Genomic DNA, 21,616 nt, shown 5'->3' on the forward strand with positions numbered 1-21,616 from the left:
TATTCTATTTCTCATTATTACATGTATAGTCTTCCTTTAAAATATCATGCACTCGCTAAATTTTGACAAATTAAAATAAAGTTCTTGAACTTATGCATATTCAATCCTTGAAAACGAAATGATAAAGCTTTATTAAAGTTAGAAATTTATTTCCACGTTAAAATTGTGTGACCGATAATTGTAGAGAGCGGAAGAATAAAAGATATCCTTCATATTAGAATGCGGTAAGAAATCTTCAATCTCAATTTCGGTCAAGCGTCTAATAACCTGAATTCAATGGCGCATGTCCGAATTGTGTGCATCGAAAATCGTTTCAGGACTAAGAAGGATGCTGCACGTAGTAATACATCCTTGGAAAGTAAATTTCGGGTATGCATAAGATTTCAAAATTATTATGCATTTCATTTATAACCGACATATAAAACGTTTTATTGATACTATTTAATCAAATAAGAACATAATTAATTGAAGTAATAAAGGTTCTTCGCGATTAAAATCTAACAGAGATCACAATACCTTTATAAACCCCTCTGGCTACACCACTGGTAGCACTTATTCAAAGATTGCCAACATCGAGGCCAAGGATGCGCACTGCTACCCCGACCTCGCCAATGTTTACAAAGCACGTGTAATCTATGACAGATTGCCAATATTCGAGGTGCATCGGATCTAAAATAAGTATTAAGTTAATGCAATAATTTTTTTAGGAAATTCGATCAAGTACAATGATAATTTAATAGAGTGAGAAAGAAAACCCTGGACCGTGTACTATAACTAGCGTTTATCTGTAATGAAACGTATGACCTAAATCGTGGTGCGCACGCGCCATCAAGCAAGGACAGTGTCGAGGGTGTGCTTTCATCCCCTGTTTCTCGTGTCTCGCGAATTTCTCATTGCCTGTGCCTGTCCGTGTGATTTTGTGAGAAAAACAGAGTGCCGTGAAAGACGAGGACCGGTGGCCGTGCCACCTGCTGGAGCTTAACGTACATTGTCTGAAATCGATATCGCCATCCTTGTCTTTCGTCTTAAGAACGTCATTCTAGTAGTTTGCAGAGGAGAAATATGACCGCGATGGAAACTGTACACGGGGGATTGTGTTAAGAGTGGCAAAACCTTCGGTGTTTGTAGTGGGAAAAAATAATGAATGTTGATCTGGCATTTTTATTAATTAGCCACGTAAAAACTCTATAGCAACTGCAAACCGTTCGGACATTGTTAACAAGATAATTTAATAATCGAGCGCTAAAGTATCGAGTGTGTACAAGAAAAAAATTTGTATATACGCAAAACGATTGTCGAAATCGCGATATTTATTGACCAGAAAATTGATGAAGGTTGATACACTGATAAAAATTATTGTCACGTTGCTTATTCGCTATTAGCCAAAAAGTGATTGGACACTAATCAGTTTCGGCTCGTGACATGTATCGGAGATGCATTTATATCTATATTCACCGATTTCATTGTTTACATTTAAAAAGTGTGAGAACGAGTATTAAATAAAATCTGCAAACGCATATGTTTATCGATATCAATGTGCACGCATTTAACTCCCGACATCGTACAATTCTTTTGAAACTAAAAAAGATATATAAATGTTTTATTATGTCTCGGCACCTTCTATTCGTGATAAAAAATCAGACGAACATTTGAACATAGCTTGCTAGGAAATGCTGTTGTAAACAGTCGTACGATATTGAAGATCCTGCCGTACTTGAATCGCTGTATCATGGTGCTTTATTAGTGTGCATATCACGTCTGTGTAGGATCCTTAGGACGCCATAAATAATATATCGCGCCAATACATTGCTTGTATAAAAATAACTTATCTAAGTTTATCAAAGGAAGCTTCATGAGCTGCTGTCCATTCATGTAAGTATGTGACGAACTTTCTTAAGAGACACGTAAACATTTACAATATAAAATTTTATAGAATTTATGTATATCTATTATAGTACGTCACTCGCATTTTAGGGGTTGATAAAAATGGTGAAATAAAAATATGGTTCTTTTTGAAACGCTACATGATATATATTAATTTTTGTTTCTAAACAAGTTGACAATCTTTATAAGATGTAAAATGAGAAAATTTTCAAGAAACAAACTTACATAAATATCTTCTCTTCGTATTTTATTTTTCTTAGCCCCTTCGTAAAAATTAATAGAACGATACAAATGAACTTGAACGATGAAATTTATCTACCTTTTTATCGTTTTAGTTTCTGACTCTCATTTAATAAATTTTATTCTTCAATAAAAGAAGTTTCTAATCAGATGAAGTTATCATATGACTGAAATCGTGAAAACTTAAGAAACAGGTTCTAAATATACGGTGAATGTAATGCTACATATAGATGAGAGTTTCTGAAAACATGAAATTCGTGACTATAGGAAACACACAGCTGTCTGAGAGGCCGACTGTAGCAAGTGCATGTAAGTAAGCAAAGCATACACACATCAGACGCTACACCTTTTAACGGGCGACTGCGCAGTAGACAATTCAGCCAGCTATGTGGCCGTGTACCTCGCACAAGCATACCAGACATTTCTCCGTCTTTGTATCGCCGTTGGTGTTGTGCGTCTCTTTACCCTTCAGCAGACGCGCGTATTTCTCTTTCTTTATCATCGCTTTCTCCTATATATTTCTTCTCGCTCTCGTGGCAAACGCTTGATGGTACGCCAATACTCAGGGACGTATGACGCGGCGTGTATAACAAACTCTTCGAATTGAATATTTTCTCAAAACAAAACAACTTCTATTTTGTGCATCGTAAACGCTACGCTTAATCGTTCCACGTAAATTATAATGTATTAAAAAATTCATACACGAAAAATAAATCATTTGTCAGTGTTATCTATTCACTAGTATTCACGACAAAAATTCTTCGTAAAAATCCATTTATCTATTCAATTCAGTTATAAACAGATTCGAATCGATCGAATCGTTTAAAATTATAGTTTTTAAACGTCTCACGAAGATGGTGGTATATCGGCCAAAGGAATTCTCGCAGAAACATAAACGACGAAAGAAAGAAACGGCATGTTGGTAGGCCGTAGCCGCGGGCACCCGCATAGTATACGTATTATTTCGTCCCTGGTAGTACTGCCGGCTGTGGATGCAGGCGAGAACGTGCGCAGCTGTAAAACGTGAGTCGCTGCGCTCCGCAGCTGATGCGGTTCGTTGTTGTCCGTGTTTGTATTTGTTTGGAAAAATGCGACAGAACACCAACGAATTTCGACAGTATTATTACTGCCATTTGAACGGACTAGGCACGTATGTGATTCGGCAAATATATTGCGAGTGATAGTGACGCACAATAGGGAAAACATTCGAAATGACATCAAATATTTGCAAAAATAAGCAATTTCAAAAGTGAAGTAAAAATAAGTTTAAACTTCAACATTGTTGAGTTCAAGATTGTCCTTTGTATTTGGTTTTTAATATCATTCACGAATTACATTTGTAACAAGTTGTTCAAAATACAAAGATTCATCTTAGTAACAATCCCCGTCTCGAGGACAATAGGTATTTCGAAAGAAAAATAGACAAAGAGTTCCCATTGGCATATGCTTTGTACCCTGTGGCTCCTTTGCGAGGAAGAAATTGTGAAAAAAGTGTCATGTTTATTGATAACATTTTGCGCGAACGTGCGTTTTGCTCGAAGCAATAGATACTAGTTAAAAAAGCAAAGAACAATGCATCGTATCATTTTGTCTGAGAATATTGTAGATATAAAAAAAAATTACACGTAGAAAGTTCCTTACTTTGATACCACTTGAAAACACGATATTTTGTTGTTGATATGTGCACATATCTTGATATTTAAATTCGCTAGCATGGTGGAATTAAAAGATGCGGTTTACACGAAAGTTATTTGACGAACCTGTTTGTGTTGTTCTGTTCATCTGGTAATAAAAATTTATACGAGAAAAAAGAAGTATATTCTAAGCGTGCACCGACACCCCGCTAAAATGTGTGTAATGTAACGGATGTATATATTTCTTAAAGCAACGACAGGGCTAACTCCATTATGGAGGCACTGCGTTTAGCTATACAGTGAGTTTATTATTAAACAGAAGTTTTTATGAATAATTTGTTTTAATACTCTCGATATTACGGAATTTCTTTTATACTTAATCACTTGCTATGGTCAAAAGACCAAAGCGGACTGCGAATGTCAAAATGTACTACTTGATCACGATTGATAAATCGGTAAACTTTTCCGACACCCTATATAATTTTTATTTTTAAGGAATTATAAACAGATAGAAAGTGATACTGTCATAACAATTAAATATGTATCATATATTGAAATCAATTGTTATATATATATAAAAAGTTGCTTTATATATATGAATTTATTATATTATTTAAATAACTTTTTATATTAAAATACATTGTAGCGACAATATCCCATATTTCTTATTATTTGTAATACCTGATATATTAATAAATAAATAAATTAGTATTCTTCAATAATATTATTAATCTTCTTTATATTTTTCAAGATCACACATGTATATAAAGAATAATGTTTTATTCAAGTATATTTTAAATATTAAAATTGCATGTGAAATTTCTTTATAAGGATAAGCTTTTTTATTTACTATGAAGTAAATAAAAATATTTAATTTCTTGCAGGACACGGCTAGGGGAGAGGATGGTTAGTATGAGCTCTATGCTCGTGGAAACAGTTAGTATAAACTATGAAGATTTTAATGAAAGTTTTTTAACATGTGGTACATGTCTTTGTGTTTATGATGGTGGAGAACATACTCCCAAATTATTACCATGTTCACATACGGTAAATGTCATTAATATCAATTATATTTATTAAATAGTAAGCTTTTAATGTAATGAGATAATACATTAGTTGTTTGTCCATACTTACAGGTATGTTTACACTGCTTAACAAGAATTGCTGCGTCTCAGACTCGCGAGACCGGTGCCTTTCGATGTCCTATTTGCAGAGAATTAATAACAATTCCACGTGGTGGAGTAGCTGCTTTACCACCTAGTTTCCTAGTGAACCAATTACTTGATCTCATGTCCAGACAAAGACGGGAGGTTTGAAACAATATTTTTTATATAACTTTACTTTATATGTTACTGAGCATATTATGTAAAATTTTCATTGATATTGCAGGTTATTCCAAAATGTTCAGTCCACATAAATCAAGAATTGTTATTTTGTGAAACATGTGATACAGTGTTTTGTACAGTATGTACAGGTGGTAATCATGCAGGAACATCTCCAGGATGTACTGAGCATACTATCATACCATTTAGTATTGCAATAAAGAGGATGTCTGAGATCTTGCTCTACAAAGCTAATGAATGTATATCCAAGGTAATAGTATATCTTTTTCACAAGTTGAGATTTATTAACCATAGAATATTATTGTATTTATAAATAGTATTTTGCTTGTTCTAGTTAACACAAGCTCAGGATTCTGTAAATACAGAATTACAACGTTTGGAAGCTTCAACAGAGAGGTGTTTGAGTGCCGTAGATACTGAATTTGCTGAAATTATATCAAAAATTGAAAGGAGACGTTCGGAATTACAAGCAGCTGTTACTGCTGCTGCAAGAGATAAGAAACATGTGTTAGAGGAACAACATGCTCTGATAGAAGCTGAAAAAAATAAGGTGCAACGAGAATGTGAAGGCTTACAATATCAGGTATAGTATCATTAATAAGTCCATGTTGCATACATAATAAAGATGTGTGTAATTCTTAAAGGTTGAAGTTCGAAATATTACACAAAGAATTGGTAGTTTATCTGACCAACTCGATGCGGCATCAGCACTTAGTGAACCTAAAGAAAATGCTTTTATAACTTTTGAATTTAATCACAATAATGCTCTTTCTCAATTAGAGGAAGCTCTTAATAACTTGGGAAGAGTACGTTCTAGTACAACATTGCCAGGTACCCTGAGGATTGATAATACAGTAAAGTACCTGCTTCAAACTTGTTATTAATTATTATGCAAGCGTTATTGCTTTATATTTTTAACTTACAGTTCATGAGAAAGAATTATTACTTATAGTAGTAATTTATATTTTATAACAGGCTTATGCAGAGCCCGGTTAAAAGACCCTGCTATAGCGAAACTGCAAGCAGCTGTAGTAGTAGAAACTATTGACTATCATGGACATCCTAGAAATGTTGGAGGAGATCTTATTACTGCAGAATTAACCTTAGCAGATAGTATCCATTCAGAAAACCAAAGTTCCAATATTGATACTGAAATTATAGATTTAGAAAATGGTACATACGAAGTATTGTTCCGACCCCCATCTGCAAGCCGCTATATCTTAAAGTTGTCAGTTTTCGAGCGGCCTATTAAAGATTATCCTTTATTTTTTGATGCAACTGAACATAATGAACCTATTAAAATCTATGGAAGACGAGGAATTGGGAAAGACGAATTTCATCAACCAGTTGCAGTTGCTGTTGATGATGATGGCATGATATATATTTTAGACACTGGGAATTCACGTATAAAGGTATATTTAAAGTTATAATGTATTTAGGATGATAAATATCCTAGTTGTATTATAGATGATGTTACATTTTTTAGGTACTCAATTGTGATTTGGAGTTTCAAAGGCATATAATTAACGAAGGTCTTGAAGGACGTAGTTGTACAGGAATTGGTATTTCTCAACAAGGTATTGTTGTTGTCAATTGGAGAACGAGAAAAGTAACTGAAATGAGTTCTCTAGGAGACACTATTAAATCTTTTTCCCATAATGCATTTCAAGTGAGTATTATATATTTTTAAAGTATAATGAAATATCTGCTACTTGTTTAATTATTCATCATATTATTAATTTTGTCCTGTAGGAACCAATTGATGTTGCAGTAGATAGAAGTTATGGTCATATACTTGTTGCAGATAATGGTCAAAGTTGTGTTTTTGTATTTGATTCTGATGGCAAAATTCTCTTTCAGGTTAGATAATATTTAGTTCTTTAAATTCGTTATTACTTTTAATGTTTCTCTGTGTTTATTATACTCGATATTATATATATATATTTTAAATATTGTTTAATAGGTTGGAAAAAGAAGTACATTCAAATTGATTACTTCTGTAACTGTTGGACCTAATGGTGAAATTGTAGTTGCTGATAGTCGTATACAAGTATTTTCCGCTAAAGGAGATTTTTCTGAGGAAATTTATTCAGAAGGCAAAGGTAAATTATAATTCTATGTCATTCTTATGAATTAACTGCCATATTTGACACCTATCGCGTGTTGCAGGAAGAGGTACTTATGGAGGCCTTGCTGTTGATGCAGAAGGCAGAATACTTGGAACTCGCACCGATAAAGGTCGCAGTATAATTCAAGTTTTAAAGTTAGGAGGAGGTAATATTTTAACTGAAATTGATTCACATAGTTCAAAACTACGACGTCCTTCAGGTATTGCGGTACTACCTGACAATCACTTAGTAGTTGTAGACTTGGGAAATGATTGTATAAAAAAATATAGATATTGGTAAAAACAATTGAGTTTCAAGTATCAAATTTGTTGTATGTCCAACAAAACTAATTCATCCATCGCTGACATATACCAAATATATATTTAATGTAGCTTAAATTATTTGCTTCTCTAAAAGACTTTTTTTTAATAATTTTATGTATCAGTTTAATATCTACATTTCTTAAGTTTTTCATCTACTGTTTTTTAAAGTTACAGAGTTGGATCAATCAAAATTTCTTTGATATAAAAAATATATATATATTTTATATATATATTGGTGATATTTAATAATATAAGTATTACATATCAATCTATGTGTGTAATACTCATATGAAACAATATTTATTTATATTTTAGATTTTACGACGTAAGTTGTTTTCCTAGAATAAAACAGACTTCATTAACATAATGCAATTTATAGTGTTTCGTGTCATGTTTACTAATTTAATTTTTTAAACTAAAAAGTAATAGATGAGATTCTTTATTGTTTAGTTTTTGATGTTTACCTTAATTGATGTTGAGATATATTGTAATACATATTTTACACTGCCATAGTCTAAATTCATAACAGTTATCATCAGAGTTCATTTATTTCATAGAAATGTATGTGTATAAATGTAATAATAGATTATTGAAATTTATATTTAAAGAATTTTATTTACGGCAAGGTTATTTAAACGTTAAACGAAAGAATTCCGCTTATTCACAAGACTCCAGATATTGTAGAAATTTTTGAATAGATATCTTTTATCTCCTATATTTGATTCTGTTTAAAAAAGCGCATCATTTATATTTATTAATGCCATTAGTGTTGAATGAATAATAACAAAAACTAATAATTTCACAACTAGTGAAAAATGACTTTGTAATTATTTTTGACAAGTAACAAAGACGACGCTCATCATAAGATCAAAGTGTGTAATAAAACTAATATCCAATATTTTCTTCGATAAAAATTCGAAAAATATTTTTATATAATTTACCAAAGGAACTTTCCCGTTAATTTCTTTTTTTTTTTTATTTATAAGTGATATTTCTTTCATTTTCACTGAATCCGTCTTACATTCTATATATCTTTTTTTATGACATTCTAGTTTGTTGTAATAAGGAGTAAAATCTTATTTTGTGAATATTAAATTAATGAAAAATATTTACATGTTATTCTTTTATATTTAAAAATATGTAAGTGCTTTGTATGAAAATGTCTTAAAGGCAATATCATTATAAAAAATTATTTTAAACTAGTTACATTTAGTGTGTTTAACACAGTATTTAACTCATTTATTTTATACAGATTTATTAATTATTCTCAATGAACATTATAAAATTCACTTAGTTTTTATTATCATTCAAAGCATTTCTTGCTCTGATTTATATACTCATTAAAACTTTTAATTTAGAAATACATGGCTTTTTTATGAATCCATATAAGAAGTAATTAGTGTATTATAAGTAGATAAGAAAATAAAAATAAATTAAGATGCATGCCAATATTTTTCCAGTATTATTAAAAATTGAAACAATATACTTTATTTGTATAAACTTTAAATTTTGTATAAAATATAAAATTATGAATATATATAATTTATTTATATGTATGTAAATTATTGCTATTGCTATTATTACTAGCAATAATTTACAAATTTATAAATGATATCACTTTCATGATATTATACTTGCTACAAATAATTGGCGCATATATTTTTTTTATATCACAACACAATTTTTTTATTCACAAAAATATTTGAACAGTACTTAAAACTTTTAACTTTGAATAAATTTGCAATGAAAGTGATTAAAATGATAGAAAAATGCTAAAGAAAAGATTTAGCTGAGAGTTCATGAAGTCTTATTTGCTTAAAATTTAATCTTATTTTAGTTCTTACATCATATTTATTATGTTTAATATTTTGCAGTCCTTTTCATCACTATTAGTAATTAAAGAAAGAAGTAATAACATGTGTAGACTAAAATGGACTGATGTATGAATTAAAACACGTCAATGTTGTGTTCAGTTACTAAGAAACAAACTAGTATAATTAATATAATAATAATATTGTTATAACAGATAAATATCTGTATTATGTATAACATTTCACTATTTCATGTTTGTCAATTTGATCATTATACTTGTATTTTTCACATCATTTTGTAATTCTGTTTTCCTTAATAACACTTTAAGATTCTGTTAATCAAACTACATAATTTCCAACAATTGGTGTATCCATAAAATGTACAAAATATTTACTCTTTTATTATTATTTAAATATATTTTTTGTTTTACAATTAGCATTAGCATACTATCACAATACAAAATTTCTTGTGAATTATAAGATATTATAATTTGGCATAATTAGGCATAATTATTTTTGGAATTGATGTACAGCATTCCTAAAACTATTTTGCAGAGTGATTCAGTATTATTTACAAAAATTGTATACATATGCATACATATTTTATATGTATGAATATTTATACATATAGAAGGGTATAATTAATTATAAGTACATTATGTCATTAGCCTTTAGCAAGAAGCATGGCAGTGCCTTTATTAAACAAATTTCCATGCAAATACATGTTACAACATAAAATTTTAATTTTAATACTTTTATGCTGACAACATATGACAAGTGACTTAAAGCCTAATGGTTTAAGTTGGATCATAAATTCAATATGCTTATACATATATTTAGATCATAATTTTATTGTCTTTTTAAGTTAAATATCAAAATAATAATTTTATAGTTCTTATTGTGTTTTAAGTGCAAGACATAAATAATATATACAAGTTAATGCCTGCACATACATATACACATTTGCTTTATCTTTATTTTCACATTTACAGATGCAATACATGAAAGAAGCCTTATGCCAGGTCAAAATATGTTTAGAATATCTACTTTTTATTTTCGCATTTACTAATATAGTAAAAGTTTTGACTGATGTTTAAAAGTTTTGGAATCTTGGATATTATTTAATCTAGTCATATGTTATCAATAGTAACACTTAAAAAAACAATGTAATGAAAATGCATAGTATAATGTATAATATATTGTAAATAAATATACGAGCTTAATTCATAAGAAATATAATCTTTTAAACCCAACTGTTATAAATGAAGAATAATTTTAATATTTTCTATTTCACTAATTTTGATAAAAAATTGTATAGAAGGTACAGAATCATTCAACAGGAAAAGTATCTCGTTTGCCCTCGAAAATTTTGTACAAAAGACATTATAAAAGTAACTGAAATAAGATTTCTGTAGCCAAAGAGATCATAAAAATTTGGTATTATCAATAACATTGAAATCAAGCTCGCGCGTAAATATCGGTTCGATAGTAACGAATTGAAACGATTATATCTCGAGATTTCTCCTAGCGAGAGTATCGAATGAACGTAGCGTGCACGCGCCGTAGCTGAAAAACGTAAGCTTGGATACTACGTCTGTGCTAGTACGTGCTCCGTACACGAAAGTTATTCACACACGCTATTCATCGGCTTGTGCTCCTCCATTACGTACATAACGTGAAACGTAAAACGCTACATACTAGTCTGTACGTGTGTCGTGCAGGTGTATATAAGCAGAGTTGCGCACGTCGTACATGAACACCAAAACATCATTTTGATTCCGAGGTGATTTCTTGGTAAAATAGGCGAATATAAAACGATTAGTGTCTATTTCTTGGTGGATTGGTAGGGTAATCGACGTTAGTTAAAAGACAAGTGATTCGTGGATATCGAGAACAACCGGTAAATAAGATTTTGGACGAGAGATCAAAGCAATCGAGGAAAGGGCGAATTTGAGTGCCACTGCACAAGCGCGAATAAGACAGAGAGACTCAAAGAAGGTTAGAGTGAGATAGCGATAGGACGCTAGGTACGGTGCTACGGTGGTAGTGAATGGAACGCGGCCCCCACGGGTGAGCGTAGTACGACGCTCCACGGGCTAGCGTTGCACCAATGACCAGCCGGGACGGGCGATCACGTGACGTGCGTGCCGAGGCAGCAGCAGAACATTGCAAATGACAAGACGCGTAGGGCATTGTCGTCGCGCCGCCGCTACCACCGCTCCTGTCGTAGTTGCTAGTGAATTCGTCGCGCCATTGTCGTCGTTGCTGCTACTATCGTTGATGAGATCTCGCCCGCCACCGATTAGTCGAAGATTGTAAAACGATCCTGAAAATCTGTCTTCGGTACTGTCGGCACTACCGCTGCTGTCGCCGCGTGTGCGCGACAAAGTCGCGGGTGCTCGGAGGCCTCGTGCCCTGAACGGTGCCCGCGGCGCCCCGTCCTTAGCAGAACATATTCGAAATACAGTGTACCATCAGATATACCAGCATCGACGGCCTGAGTGCCAGCTGCCTATATGACAAAATGTCGGGATCACAGCGAATGCGAAAGTCCTCGCCATGCTCGACATCAAAGCAAGGCCCAATGCGCGCGACTCTACCCGTAAGCTCGCTGCTACGACAAGGCCGGCAAGGCAGCAGTCTCAGGAAGAGCAACAGCAACAGTCCCACTGTATCGCCAACAAACGCGAGTGCGTGGCGGGCCCGCATCTCGCCGGAGACTTCTTCCTCGGGACAACGAAGCCCCGGTTCCCTCTCTTACAAAGGTATTTACGCTCACTGCTCTACATCCTCACGTACTTACTATACACTGTTATCTCTCGCTACACTTTGTTGTGTCTGTCATTTTATGTTTTCCATACCCTCCCAACTATATATTCCCCCTCAATTAAACCAATACTTTTTATTTCTTGTTTCCTTTTATTTCAATGTTACAACACGGCCGATTATAAATGTTTATTGTGTCATTGTACCATGCATCAATTTTTCATCGATCGTCTATTTGCAAGTGTATTGTTCTGTTTTTTTTGATTGCAACAATTTTTAATGTTATTTTTACGAGATTCGGTACAGTTTGTTCGTGTCAGGTACGTGTCATACGTAGAATCGGTTGTAAATATTGTAATTGTGACGAAGAAATTTATATTATCTTGATTCTGATATATGTTTCTTAAATCTGTAATCATTTTTGATGATAATCCTTGAATATGCAATGATTTTTAAACGTTTTCTAAATTACACATTCGTTAATTATAATTTAGCACATTGAATTTTATATTGATTTACAGTTATAAAACAATGTAATATATTTGTAAATGTAAATTGTGCATTATGATTTTAATTGTGTCTAATGAGTAATGATATGTATCGATGGACTGAGCAATGATGAATGTTTTGTTATATATATACAAATATGGTATATTAAGTTATATGTACAATACAGTCATTAACATGTGATAACGATTAAAAAGCAAATTAATCTTCTTTTTTTCTTTTTATCATAGATTTATAATTCTTTAAATTGATCGATTCGGTAACCGAATATATAGCTTTAGATCGGTTCCACAATAAACAATTAAAAAACTCATTCCTCCTTTACCCTATTATTGCATTATTTAAATTTTGCTTTTATTTTTGTTTATTTTATCCAGCAACCGAATACACTATTGATAGTCCGGTTCTGGTTTTTGTTTACACAACAGTGATATACCTTTGATTTCTTTTATCTGCAAAAGTTATGATTATCTAACATCTTTTTTATAAACAGCAAAATCAAAAACATTAAGTGGAAGATGCAGCGAAAGTTTAAGTGGAAACCAAAATATTCGAAGGACAGCATCATTAGATACAATCTATTTGAAAGGACAATGGCCTCGTGATTCGTATTACATTCATTCTAGTCTTCTATTGGTTGATAAATCTACACAGGTAAAGTTTATTGTATTTTAAGTATGTGTATTTATGTTTGATTGTTTTAGTTTTATAAATATTTTACAATATATTGTACAATGTAATAACATTCTGTGCGTTTCATGCCAGCATAATTTACAAACTAATAAAATTATGTTTTTATAGACAGAAGAATGGTCCAATGAACCAAGAAAATTACACACCCGTCATCCTACAGAACAAACTACTACAGATGAAAAATTAGAAAAGTATTTCAGGCATCGGTATGTATAGAAATTATTCTATTTTTATCTTCTAAATAATAATGACAAATTTTAGAATAATGATAAGTTTTAAATGTCATATTGTAATTTGCATACAACATACTACTATGACATTTACCTATGTGTTCTAATATAACATAGGTTGCAACGTTCAGGTAAGGAAGGTACCAGCAGTAGAGAACGAACAGCAGCATTTGGACTTATAATGCCAGGTGGACCACCACCAGCTTTTCCTGCAGATCACACAGTTTTACCCAGTATTGCTTCACAAACGTCTATACGTAAGTTCATTTAAGAATAAATTTCCATATAACAAATCTCTTTGTTTCTAGAATTGATTGACATTTTATTATTATATTTAGACAATCAATTTGGTTTGAGTACAAAGGCAAGTCCTATGAATATCCCTGTGAAACCAATGAGGCCTCCAATGCGTTCTTCTATTGAAGGATTAAATCAGGAAATTGAAGGATTGGTTCTCAAATCTGCAGCTAACCCTAGTGACCCTGATCATCCAGTGGAAGACAAAGCACGTGTTTATTTATATTTATGATGATGTATAAACATAATTCCTTATGACAATATATAACTTATTTAAAATAATTTAATTATTCTTGTAGTATGCACGGTATCGTGAACAAATTACACCGGAAGGTCATCGTGCGCCATTAGCAGACCTACTGAGGGCTACTCGTAGTGTGAACACACAAACGCCAGCTACTGACCTTCCCTCCAGTTCTTATTCTTCAGGTAAGTTTATGTTTTGTTTTATATTATTTAATAGTGTTTAGATATATGAAGTAGTTGTCAATGTTTTTAGAAAATATATATGAACTTTATAAGTTTTATGTTGAAAATTATGGGAACCTAATCCGAACGTTAACTTTAACACCACCAGATTAATAATTATATGCGATGTTTGTTATTAGTATTCATAATACTAGTAGTGTTTTTTCGTAATTTAAAAGATATAAAAAGAATTACATGTTTTTGTTTTTTAAATGAGAGTATATACATATATGTATGTGTGAAGTATTTCTGGTTACTGGTAACACTATAAATAACAGACTAACTATGGTGTGTGCCTGTTGAGACAGGCCCTCCATCTAGGAATTCTGAGTCTCCGCTGATTCCTGGTCTTATGGATGCGTCCCGTCCGCCTAGCGATCTCTTACAAGGTTGGCGCATATTTGCGGAAACATTCTTTTTATTTTTCATGAAATCCCTTTTAATCAAATATGTTTGTTCTTTTTTTCTTTTTTTTTTCTTTTCTTTTTTTTGAATGCCCTTGTTCAAATAGTTACTGACATTTTATACGTCTATCTATACATTTTTTACTATTTCGTAAATATGTATACATATACATATATATGTACACACAATATTTTAAGTCTGAAGTATATGCATGAGTTATATATATTTTATAGGATGCCAAAATCAGTTACCATTAATATTACACCTGGAATTATTTTCTGATTTTACACAATTAATTAATGTTTTGTACTGATCAAAAATTTGATGTGTTTTCATAGAATAATAATGCCAAATTAAATGTTCACAATACATTATGACATTATGTGGTAAACGAATCTATCTTTAATAAAATGTATTTCTTATTATTGCATTGATGCTTGCATGTAGTATTTTGTTTTATACTGGATTATATATATATATTTTTTAAATCAATATTTTTTTAACTGTTTTTGTTTAAAAGTAATTATTAAAGCACTATGATATCATTTGAAGTATGTTATCGCATGAAAATTGATTATATATGTAATTTTTAGATTTATTAAGTTATGTATTAATTTTGTAGCGATTATGTTTAATACATAATTTCCACACAGAGACTATTGTATCTTAAATCTCAACATTATATATACACAAGTATCATATAAAATATCTATACAATTTTCGCAAATCTATCTAGATATGTTACTGTTAATAAAATGGAATGAAGTTTAGTTTTAGTGTACAAAGCTATTACACATTTATATTATTTTTTATTTTTTATATGAATGGATTTATAAATATATGAATTATATAATTTAGTTATTAAGAGCATGGATTAAAGATATTTACTTTTCAATTGATATATACAATGTTGTTTGCTTACTATTTTTATATGGTTATTAATTCTGATGTTCTAATTTGTCTTTAAGGTGGAAGTCGTGGCTCAACCCCCGAACAAGATAGAGAAGGGCGTCTTGGCACCTCTCCTCACATTAATAGGTTCCTTGCAAGAGAACCACCTGATGGCTGTGAGAAAGTCAATCTTAAATTTGTAGAAGATGCCAGGTAATTGTCATGCACGTTTTTTTTTTTTTTTCTTAAATTAGGATAATTTATAGAAAATCTATTATGATAATAATTAATTTGTAACTCCTATCAGATATTATGTCTTACATCAAATTAAATATGTATAATATTCGTATTGCCCGTAAAAATAACTTAAGTTCACTAAGGTTGAAGTTCAGTTAGTTGAAATTAATATTCCTTCTCTATTTATGGATATTAATATATTAGCATTATTGAAACAATTATATTTGTATGTATAGGCGACCCATGATAGACTTGAGCAAACTAGACTATTGCCCAAAGCCGTGTGTAGCATTCCAGTTAAAACCTAGCTTGGGATCAGCGTTCCTGCCATTACAACAGCCAGCCAGTCCAACAATGGTTGCCAGTGCATCACCCTCTTCGCATACAACACCAACTACACCTCCTCCAAACCCATAGTCCTGCTCTTTACCTTACAGAATAATGTTCACAAACCCAATTGGTATATATATATTTTTTTTGAATGACCTCATGGGTAGAAAGTGGTTTACTTTGATATGAAAGCATATACCAACAAAGAAAAGTTACCGAAAAAGCAGCCTGTTTTCAGTGCGACCCAACGTTCGGGCATCGTGAATGTGTAATTAAAAAGTTATAATTGCATTGATACAAAATATTGAAAGCATCTGAGCTCCGTTAATGTTTCAAACCATAATAAATACGAGGAACAATAATTTGTGATAACTAAAAAAACGACATTTAGGAATGAACATTGTGTTCTACAGGGAGAAAGACTAATAAAAATTGTGTATTCTAAATTTAGTGCTAAAATGTGCTAAACAACTTTAGTTTTGTATACAGGGATAAATATTCAAATGTCAGAGTATTAAATTTGATTGTTGGAAAAAGCAAAATTATACAGATACAAAATGGGTACATGTGCCTGGATATGTACATCGGTACCCCTTTATAAATTTTTCATTAGATCTTTCACTGAAATTATTCAATTGCATACTGGAACGAAACACTTGTTAGAATTTTGTATTGTTTTGTATTATTACCTATATGCTGAAAATATTGAAATTATTATTATCTGAGGAGCTCGAAAATAGTGTGTCCCTATGGTACATTATTTTTTAGAATTATATTCTCTTAGAATTATTCACGTACATTCTTTAATCCTTTTTTTTAAGGTCGCGTATGTAAGATAAAGACGTAAATTAATTGTCATGATAGTTTATTTTGTATTACGTGTACAAATGTGCACTTTTGCATAGCTTCTTTTTATAGTAATGTTTCTTAGATGATAAGTTTTTATTTTGAAAGTAAAACAAGAACTTTGTTCAAGTATAGTGTTCAGTGTCATAAAGCAACTTATGGAAGTTCAGTTAATTGCAAGAGTATATTCTGTTGTTTAATAACTAAATTACCATAGGGCTGCAAAATTTTTGGTTTAATTTGTGTTATGTTAGTTTACTATCTGAATATGTACAACCAATACAGCATGCAATGACAGGTTGACGGATGTATGATAGAATGAACCTAATGATATAAGGTGGAAATATAATGAATAAAAATATGGCGAGTGCTAAAATTAAACATTGATTAAAGTAACAAATAACGACATGTGCTTTAGCCAGTATGGTATCAGATGTGCATACACCTGGCTCCCTAACTTGGCACAGTATGGGTGTGCGTGTAGGGTTTTGTATAAACGTGGATCATAGTAAAGAAATTTATAATCTGCGTTCTATACAAATAACAGTATGCATGTGTTGTAATATCAGAATCCTGATTAAGCCATCCACGAATAACGCTAAGGCTTATGGTATTATCGAAGTACGTATTGTATGAATATTATAAGTATTTGGAGTACTCTGAAATTTAATTGTTTAAATTTGTAGTAGTATTTGTGTGTGTGTGTATACTTTAAATATATTTTTAATAATTAGCAGTTATTCGTTTCTCTATTAAATGTTTTTACAATAAGAATAATCAAAGGAATATCAAATATTGTTAAAAATATCTTTGTATAACAAACTATTCACTCTATATAAAGAAAAAATTTTGTAAGAGTTATTCGTGTGATGGCTTAACTTATTATTTAGTATATGCAGACATAGCCACTCAAGAAGTTCAATTTATTTTTTGCTTTCTAATACAGAACGTTTTGCAAACGATTTTATAGTTATGGTCTGAGGAATAAGGATCTTAATAAAATGTAAGATCAAGAGCAGGGAAGAACAGTTTTTTAAATACAATAGTAATATACTTTCTAATATTATATTGTATCTAGCTACAACAGTGAAAAATGTTAACACATAAAGTACCTGGCACACTGGTCTATGCTCTCTTTTATCCAGCTCACTAGAAAGTTCATGCCTTAGAATGCGTGGCAAAGTGTGCTAAATAGACAGGAAGGTTAATGAGAGAGTCAGGATATATACAAGATGCACTGGCTAGTTAACAAGTATACAATACAAAACTAATCTGCTATCTACTAGCTTAAGAAGATTTTCTTTTATTTATTTTCGCTATGGACCTAAATGACATCTATCCCATTGCTGTAAGAATACATGAATGTAAACGTTAAGTTTGCAGGCGCTCTAAAAAAGGGAGACAAAATTTATCGACCGCGTATTTCATCTGTTGGTATTTTCACTTAAACGGGGGAGAAGAAAAAATGTTTTAATATAAACACATTGTATTAATCATAGTGAATAAAAAGTTTCATACTTTTACTAATAAGCAGAAAAAGAAATTACTTTAGAGAGAAGCTAGCCTTATTATTTTTGACTACACTCATGAGGCTCCACTTTTTAACCTTCATGTACTTGCATAATGTGTTATCATTATTGTTAGCTTTTGTTGTCAATTTCATAAACAAAAGAATGTGTGTAAAGACTGCTAAACTAAAGATTACTTGTTATTTGGATATACCTAAATTTAAAGTTAAATAAAATTAGGCTCAAATTTCTCCGATTACCTATGAAACAATATAGGTACTCTTTAATTCGTTAACTAAACGATCCTTATGTGACTACTGTTCGGTACATTCTCTTTACATATCTAAATCTGAGCAGGCTTCAGAATGGCAAAATGATTATGTCAATTACGAATTTATTTATCCCTAGGACTGCCCAGGACGTATCGTTGTAGTATTTCGTACAATAAAAAAGAACACAGAGATTGTTAAACATGATTGTAATTTGTAAGATGCTCAGAATTGTGTAAATTTTTTAACGCGTAAAACTTGTAAAAAGATATGTACTTCGAGAATTTTATATATTTGGTAAAGTTAAATGCAGCTTTTATTCATTGTTTTTTAAATAAATACGTAGAATATTATTTATCGTTTTTTATTGAAAGCAGAGAAATATGAAACCTTCTTTATGTAATGTTTTCTTGTAAGAGTATATTTTCGTACATACAACCTTATAAATGTTTACGAGATTATTTAGAAAATTGTTATAAATTTTATATTTTAAAAAATTAAATTATTTTACATTTTAAAATGTATAATTTTTTTTATAAAGATTCGTTATAAACATAGCTTCTTCTTTAAGCTCAGTTACACAATGTTTCTTAGCGAATGGAGTTATAAAATAAAGTTATATATTGTGTAAAGAGTATCTTACAGTGCAAGGCTATAAACATCTTATTAGTAGTTCACAACGGTACATCGAAAATTAATAATTTATACATAAGGATCTATCCACCTTCTAGTCTGTCCTAGGGTTAAATCAAAATTAGTCAGCGAAGAGAGCTAGTGAATGTAAATAATAATTTAAAGCCGTTTACGATGAAATCTTTGTACGGAACGTAGTGACTAAGGCCAACGAATTCTATACTTTTCGTGCGTCTCGCGAAAGTTCGTTGAACGAAAAAAACTTGTGGAACAATGCGAACTTTAAAAAAATATGTGTATAAAAGAAATTACCATAATACGAGCTGTCCATAGTCAACAGAGATTAGACTCCTTTTCCGAACAGCACAATGCAATTGTCAAAATCATAGTAAATATTAATTTTATATATATAATATAAAATTAATATATATATATATATATATATATATATATATATATATATATATATTAATATATATATATTAATTTTACATTTTTTTATTATATTTCGAAAATTTCGAATTTATTAATTTTATTTGAAATTTTATGCGTTTCAACATCTTGTTTTCTAGTAAACACACATGCAACACACATATTTTACATTTTATTACCATTTTGTTCTTTATTTGCTTGAAATGTCATTTATCTCGACAATATATTCTCTAATTTAAACGATAGATAGTCACACACATCTCTATGAATCGTAAATTTAATGAGTACTGTTTTCAAATAAGTACCGCGTATCAGTATTGTAAAGTATGTTAATTTCTCGTGATCGAGATTTATTTTTTCTTTAATCTTGATAAACCTTCATGAAACGTTATATGTATAAATAAACTTATATTTTCTACGGAATAAAATACTCTTTAAGAGATAAGTTATTATACACTGTATTTTTCGTGCAGTATCAAATTTCAAAATATAAAAGCAAATTAAAGTATAAGATTTAGTGCATAAAAAAATATATATTACCTTATTTTTGAATATTTTATCATAATAATGCATTATTTATATTTGATATTGAAAGTTTTAATGATTCATATGTTTACGAATACTTTAATTGCTTTCAACAGTAATCTTTGTTTTTCCTTTCTTTTTTTATATTTCTGTTAAAGAATTGTATTTGTCCATTAAATTTAAGTATCGAATTTATATTCTTATCGAAACGTTAAGAACTTATTTAACGAATATATTCGATTATTTTTTCTCTCCCTATTGCAAGTCAGAATATTATTATAATATATGATATCGACTTGAAATGAATGTGTCTGATTTGTAATCGATTTTATAAGTAATGTAATCATGTACCATTATGTTACGAAACTTACTATGATTATGATGCTATGATTGCGATGCGCTATAAGTATAGATTCCATAGATTCGTTTGAAGCGTATGTAATTGCAATTAATACATTGACTGCCATGCAACAATGTCTTACTTTTCGATACATTTCGTATCGAATTAAATGTAAGCGGCTTCGATCTTTAAAGCAGCAAATGTCGATTTATCGAGATTTGTCATTTATATTGTTGCTTGCTCGAGCTACAATATAAAGCTCTTGCCGCAACGTCATCGAATGTATTATAATATATAACAATAATATACAGGTGTATCGTTGGTTCCTTTGTAACGAAAAAATACATTATGGTTCCACAATCGGCAGTCAAGGTATTAATGATGATTATATTAATGACTCGATAAACTTTGCTATTACAAGAAACTTTTATATCTCAATATGGAAAGGTAAAAAACAATTCACTGTCTGTGTCGCTCAGTATAAATACTAATTCACATTACGATTCAAATTTCATTGTTATAACGTGTATTTATTATTTGATAAGAGTCACGTTCGAGGGACAAAAAATTACGCCCGAATAAGTTCTTCGATGATTGGTTCGTTGTAAAAATTCTCTTATCTTACCTCTCCATAGTGAGACTCCTATGCAACTTGTTAAACCTGTGAATCTTATATGCGATTAGTTGTATTATTTACCAGCATAATACTGTATGTACTTGTTCCAATAACAATATGCACTTTTATTTTTATCATAAAGTATAAATGGAAAAAGTGTACCTTTTTATATTACTGTTAAGGCGCCTTACATGAATAAAATTTTTAGAAAACGAGATTAAACACGCTATTATATAATTTAATTATAAGAACAACGTATAATGCTTTATTTTTCGTATTC

General features: G+C 30.8%; 2 protein-coding genes across 7 annotated transcripts; both read left to right on the forward strand.

The window, feature by feature from the left end:
• Window positions 1-913: 913 nt before the first annotated feature.
• LOC132912451 (tripartite motif-containing protein 2-like) lies at window positions 914-9,520 on the forward strand. Of its 5 annotated transcripts, XM_060969872.1 has the most exons (12): window positions 914-1,872; window positions 2,392-2,433; window positions 4,643-4,805; window positions 4,895-5,068; window positions 5,148-5,351; window positions 5,436-5,684; window positions 5,746-5,932; window positions 6,077-6,513; window positions 6,588-6,770; window positions 6,854-6,961; window positions 7,065-7,203; window positions 7,271-9,520. In XM_060969872.1, coding segments are annotated over exons 2-12 (2,085 nt in total). In that variant the 5' UTR covers window positions 914-1,872; window positions 2,392-2,431; the 3' UTR covers window positions 7,510-9,520. The 5 variants fall into 5 exon arrangements, with proteins under 5 accessions (XP_060825855.1, XP_060825854.1, XP_060825851.1 ...); XM_060969871.1 differs by lacking the exon at window positions 2,392-2,433; XM_060969868.1 differs by lacking the exons at window positions 914-1,872; window positions 2,392-2,433 and adding an exon at window positions 2,483-3,147.
• Window positions 9,521-10,854: 1,334 nt separating this feature from the next.
• Window positions 10,855-21,558, forward strand: LOC132912462 (protein FAM117B-like). 2 transcript variants are annotated; one of them, XM_060969894.1, is made up of 9 exons: window positions 10,855-12,108; window positions 13,110-13,270; window positions 13,418-13,515; window positions 13,657-13,796; window positions 13,878-14,044; window positions 14,136-14,265; window positions 14,613-14,693; window positions 15,678-15,813; window positions 16,074-21,558. In XM_060969894.1, the coding sequence occupies exons 1-9, from the start codon at window positions 11,868-11,870 to the stop codon at window positions 16,252-16,254; spliced, it is 1,335 nt and encodes a 444-aa protein (XP_060825877.1). In that variant the 5' UTR covers window positions 10,855-11,867; the 3' UTR covers window positions 16,255-21,558. The 2 variants fall into 2 exon arrangements, with proteins under 2 accessions (XP_060825877.1, XP_060825878.1); XM_060969895.1 differs by lacking the exon at window positions 14,613-14,693.
• Window positions 21,559-21,616: the final 58 nt, after the last annotated feature.

This window comes from Bombus pascuorum, chromosome 12, assembly GCF_905332965.1.
Source record: "Bombus pascuorum chromosome 12, iyBomPasc1.1, whole genome shotgun sequence".
Classification (NCBI taxonomy): Eukaryota; Metazoa; Arthropoda; class Insecta; order Hymenoptera; family Apidae; genus Bombus; species Bombus pascuorum.

Bases quoted from the DNA above. Each gene is read 5' to 3' on its own strand.
- LOC132912451 (XM_060969868.1), top strand. From the start codon at position 3,041: ATGTTGGTAGGCCGTAGCCGCGGGCACCCGCATAGTATACGTATTATT. The intron at 5,933-6,076 runs GTACCCTGAGGA...ATTTTATAACAG, and splicing joins TTCTAGTACAACATTGCCAG to GCTTATGCAGAGCCCGGTTA. The intron at 6,514-6,587 runs GTATATTTAAAG...TACATTTTTTAG, and splicing joins CTGGGAATTCACGTATAAAG to GTACTCAATTGTGATTTGGA.
- LOC132912462 (XM_060969894.1), top strand. From the start codon at position 11,868: ATGTCGGGATCACAGCGAATGCGAAAGTCCTCGCCATGCTCGACATCA. The intron at 12,109-13,109 runs GTATTTACGCTC...TTTTATAAACAG, and splicing joins CGGTTCCCTCTCTTACAAAG to CAAAATCAAAAACATTAAGT. The intron at 14,694-15,677 runs GTTGGCGCATAT...TTTGTCTTTAAG, and splicing joins GCCTAGCGATCTCTTACAAG to GTGGAAGTCGTGGCTCAACC.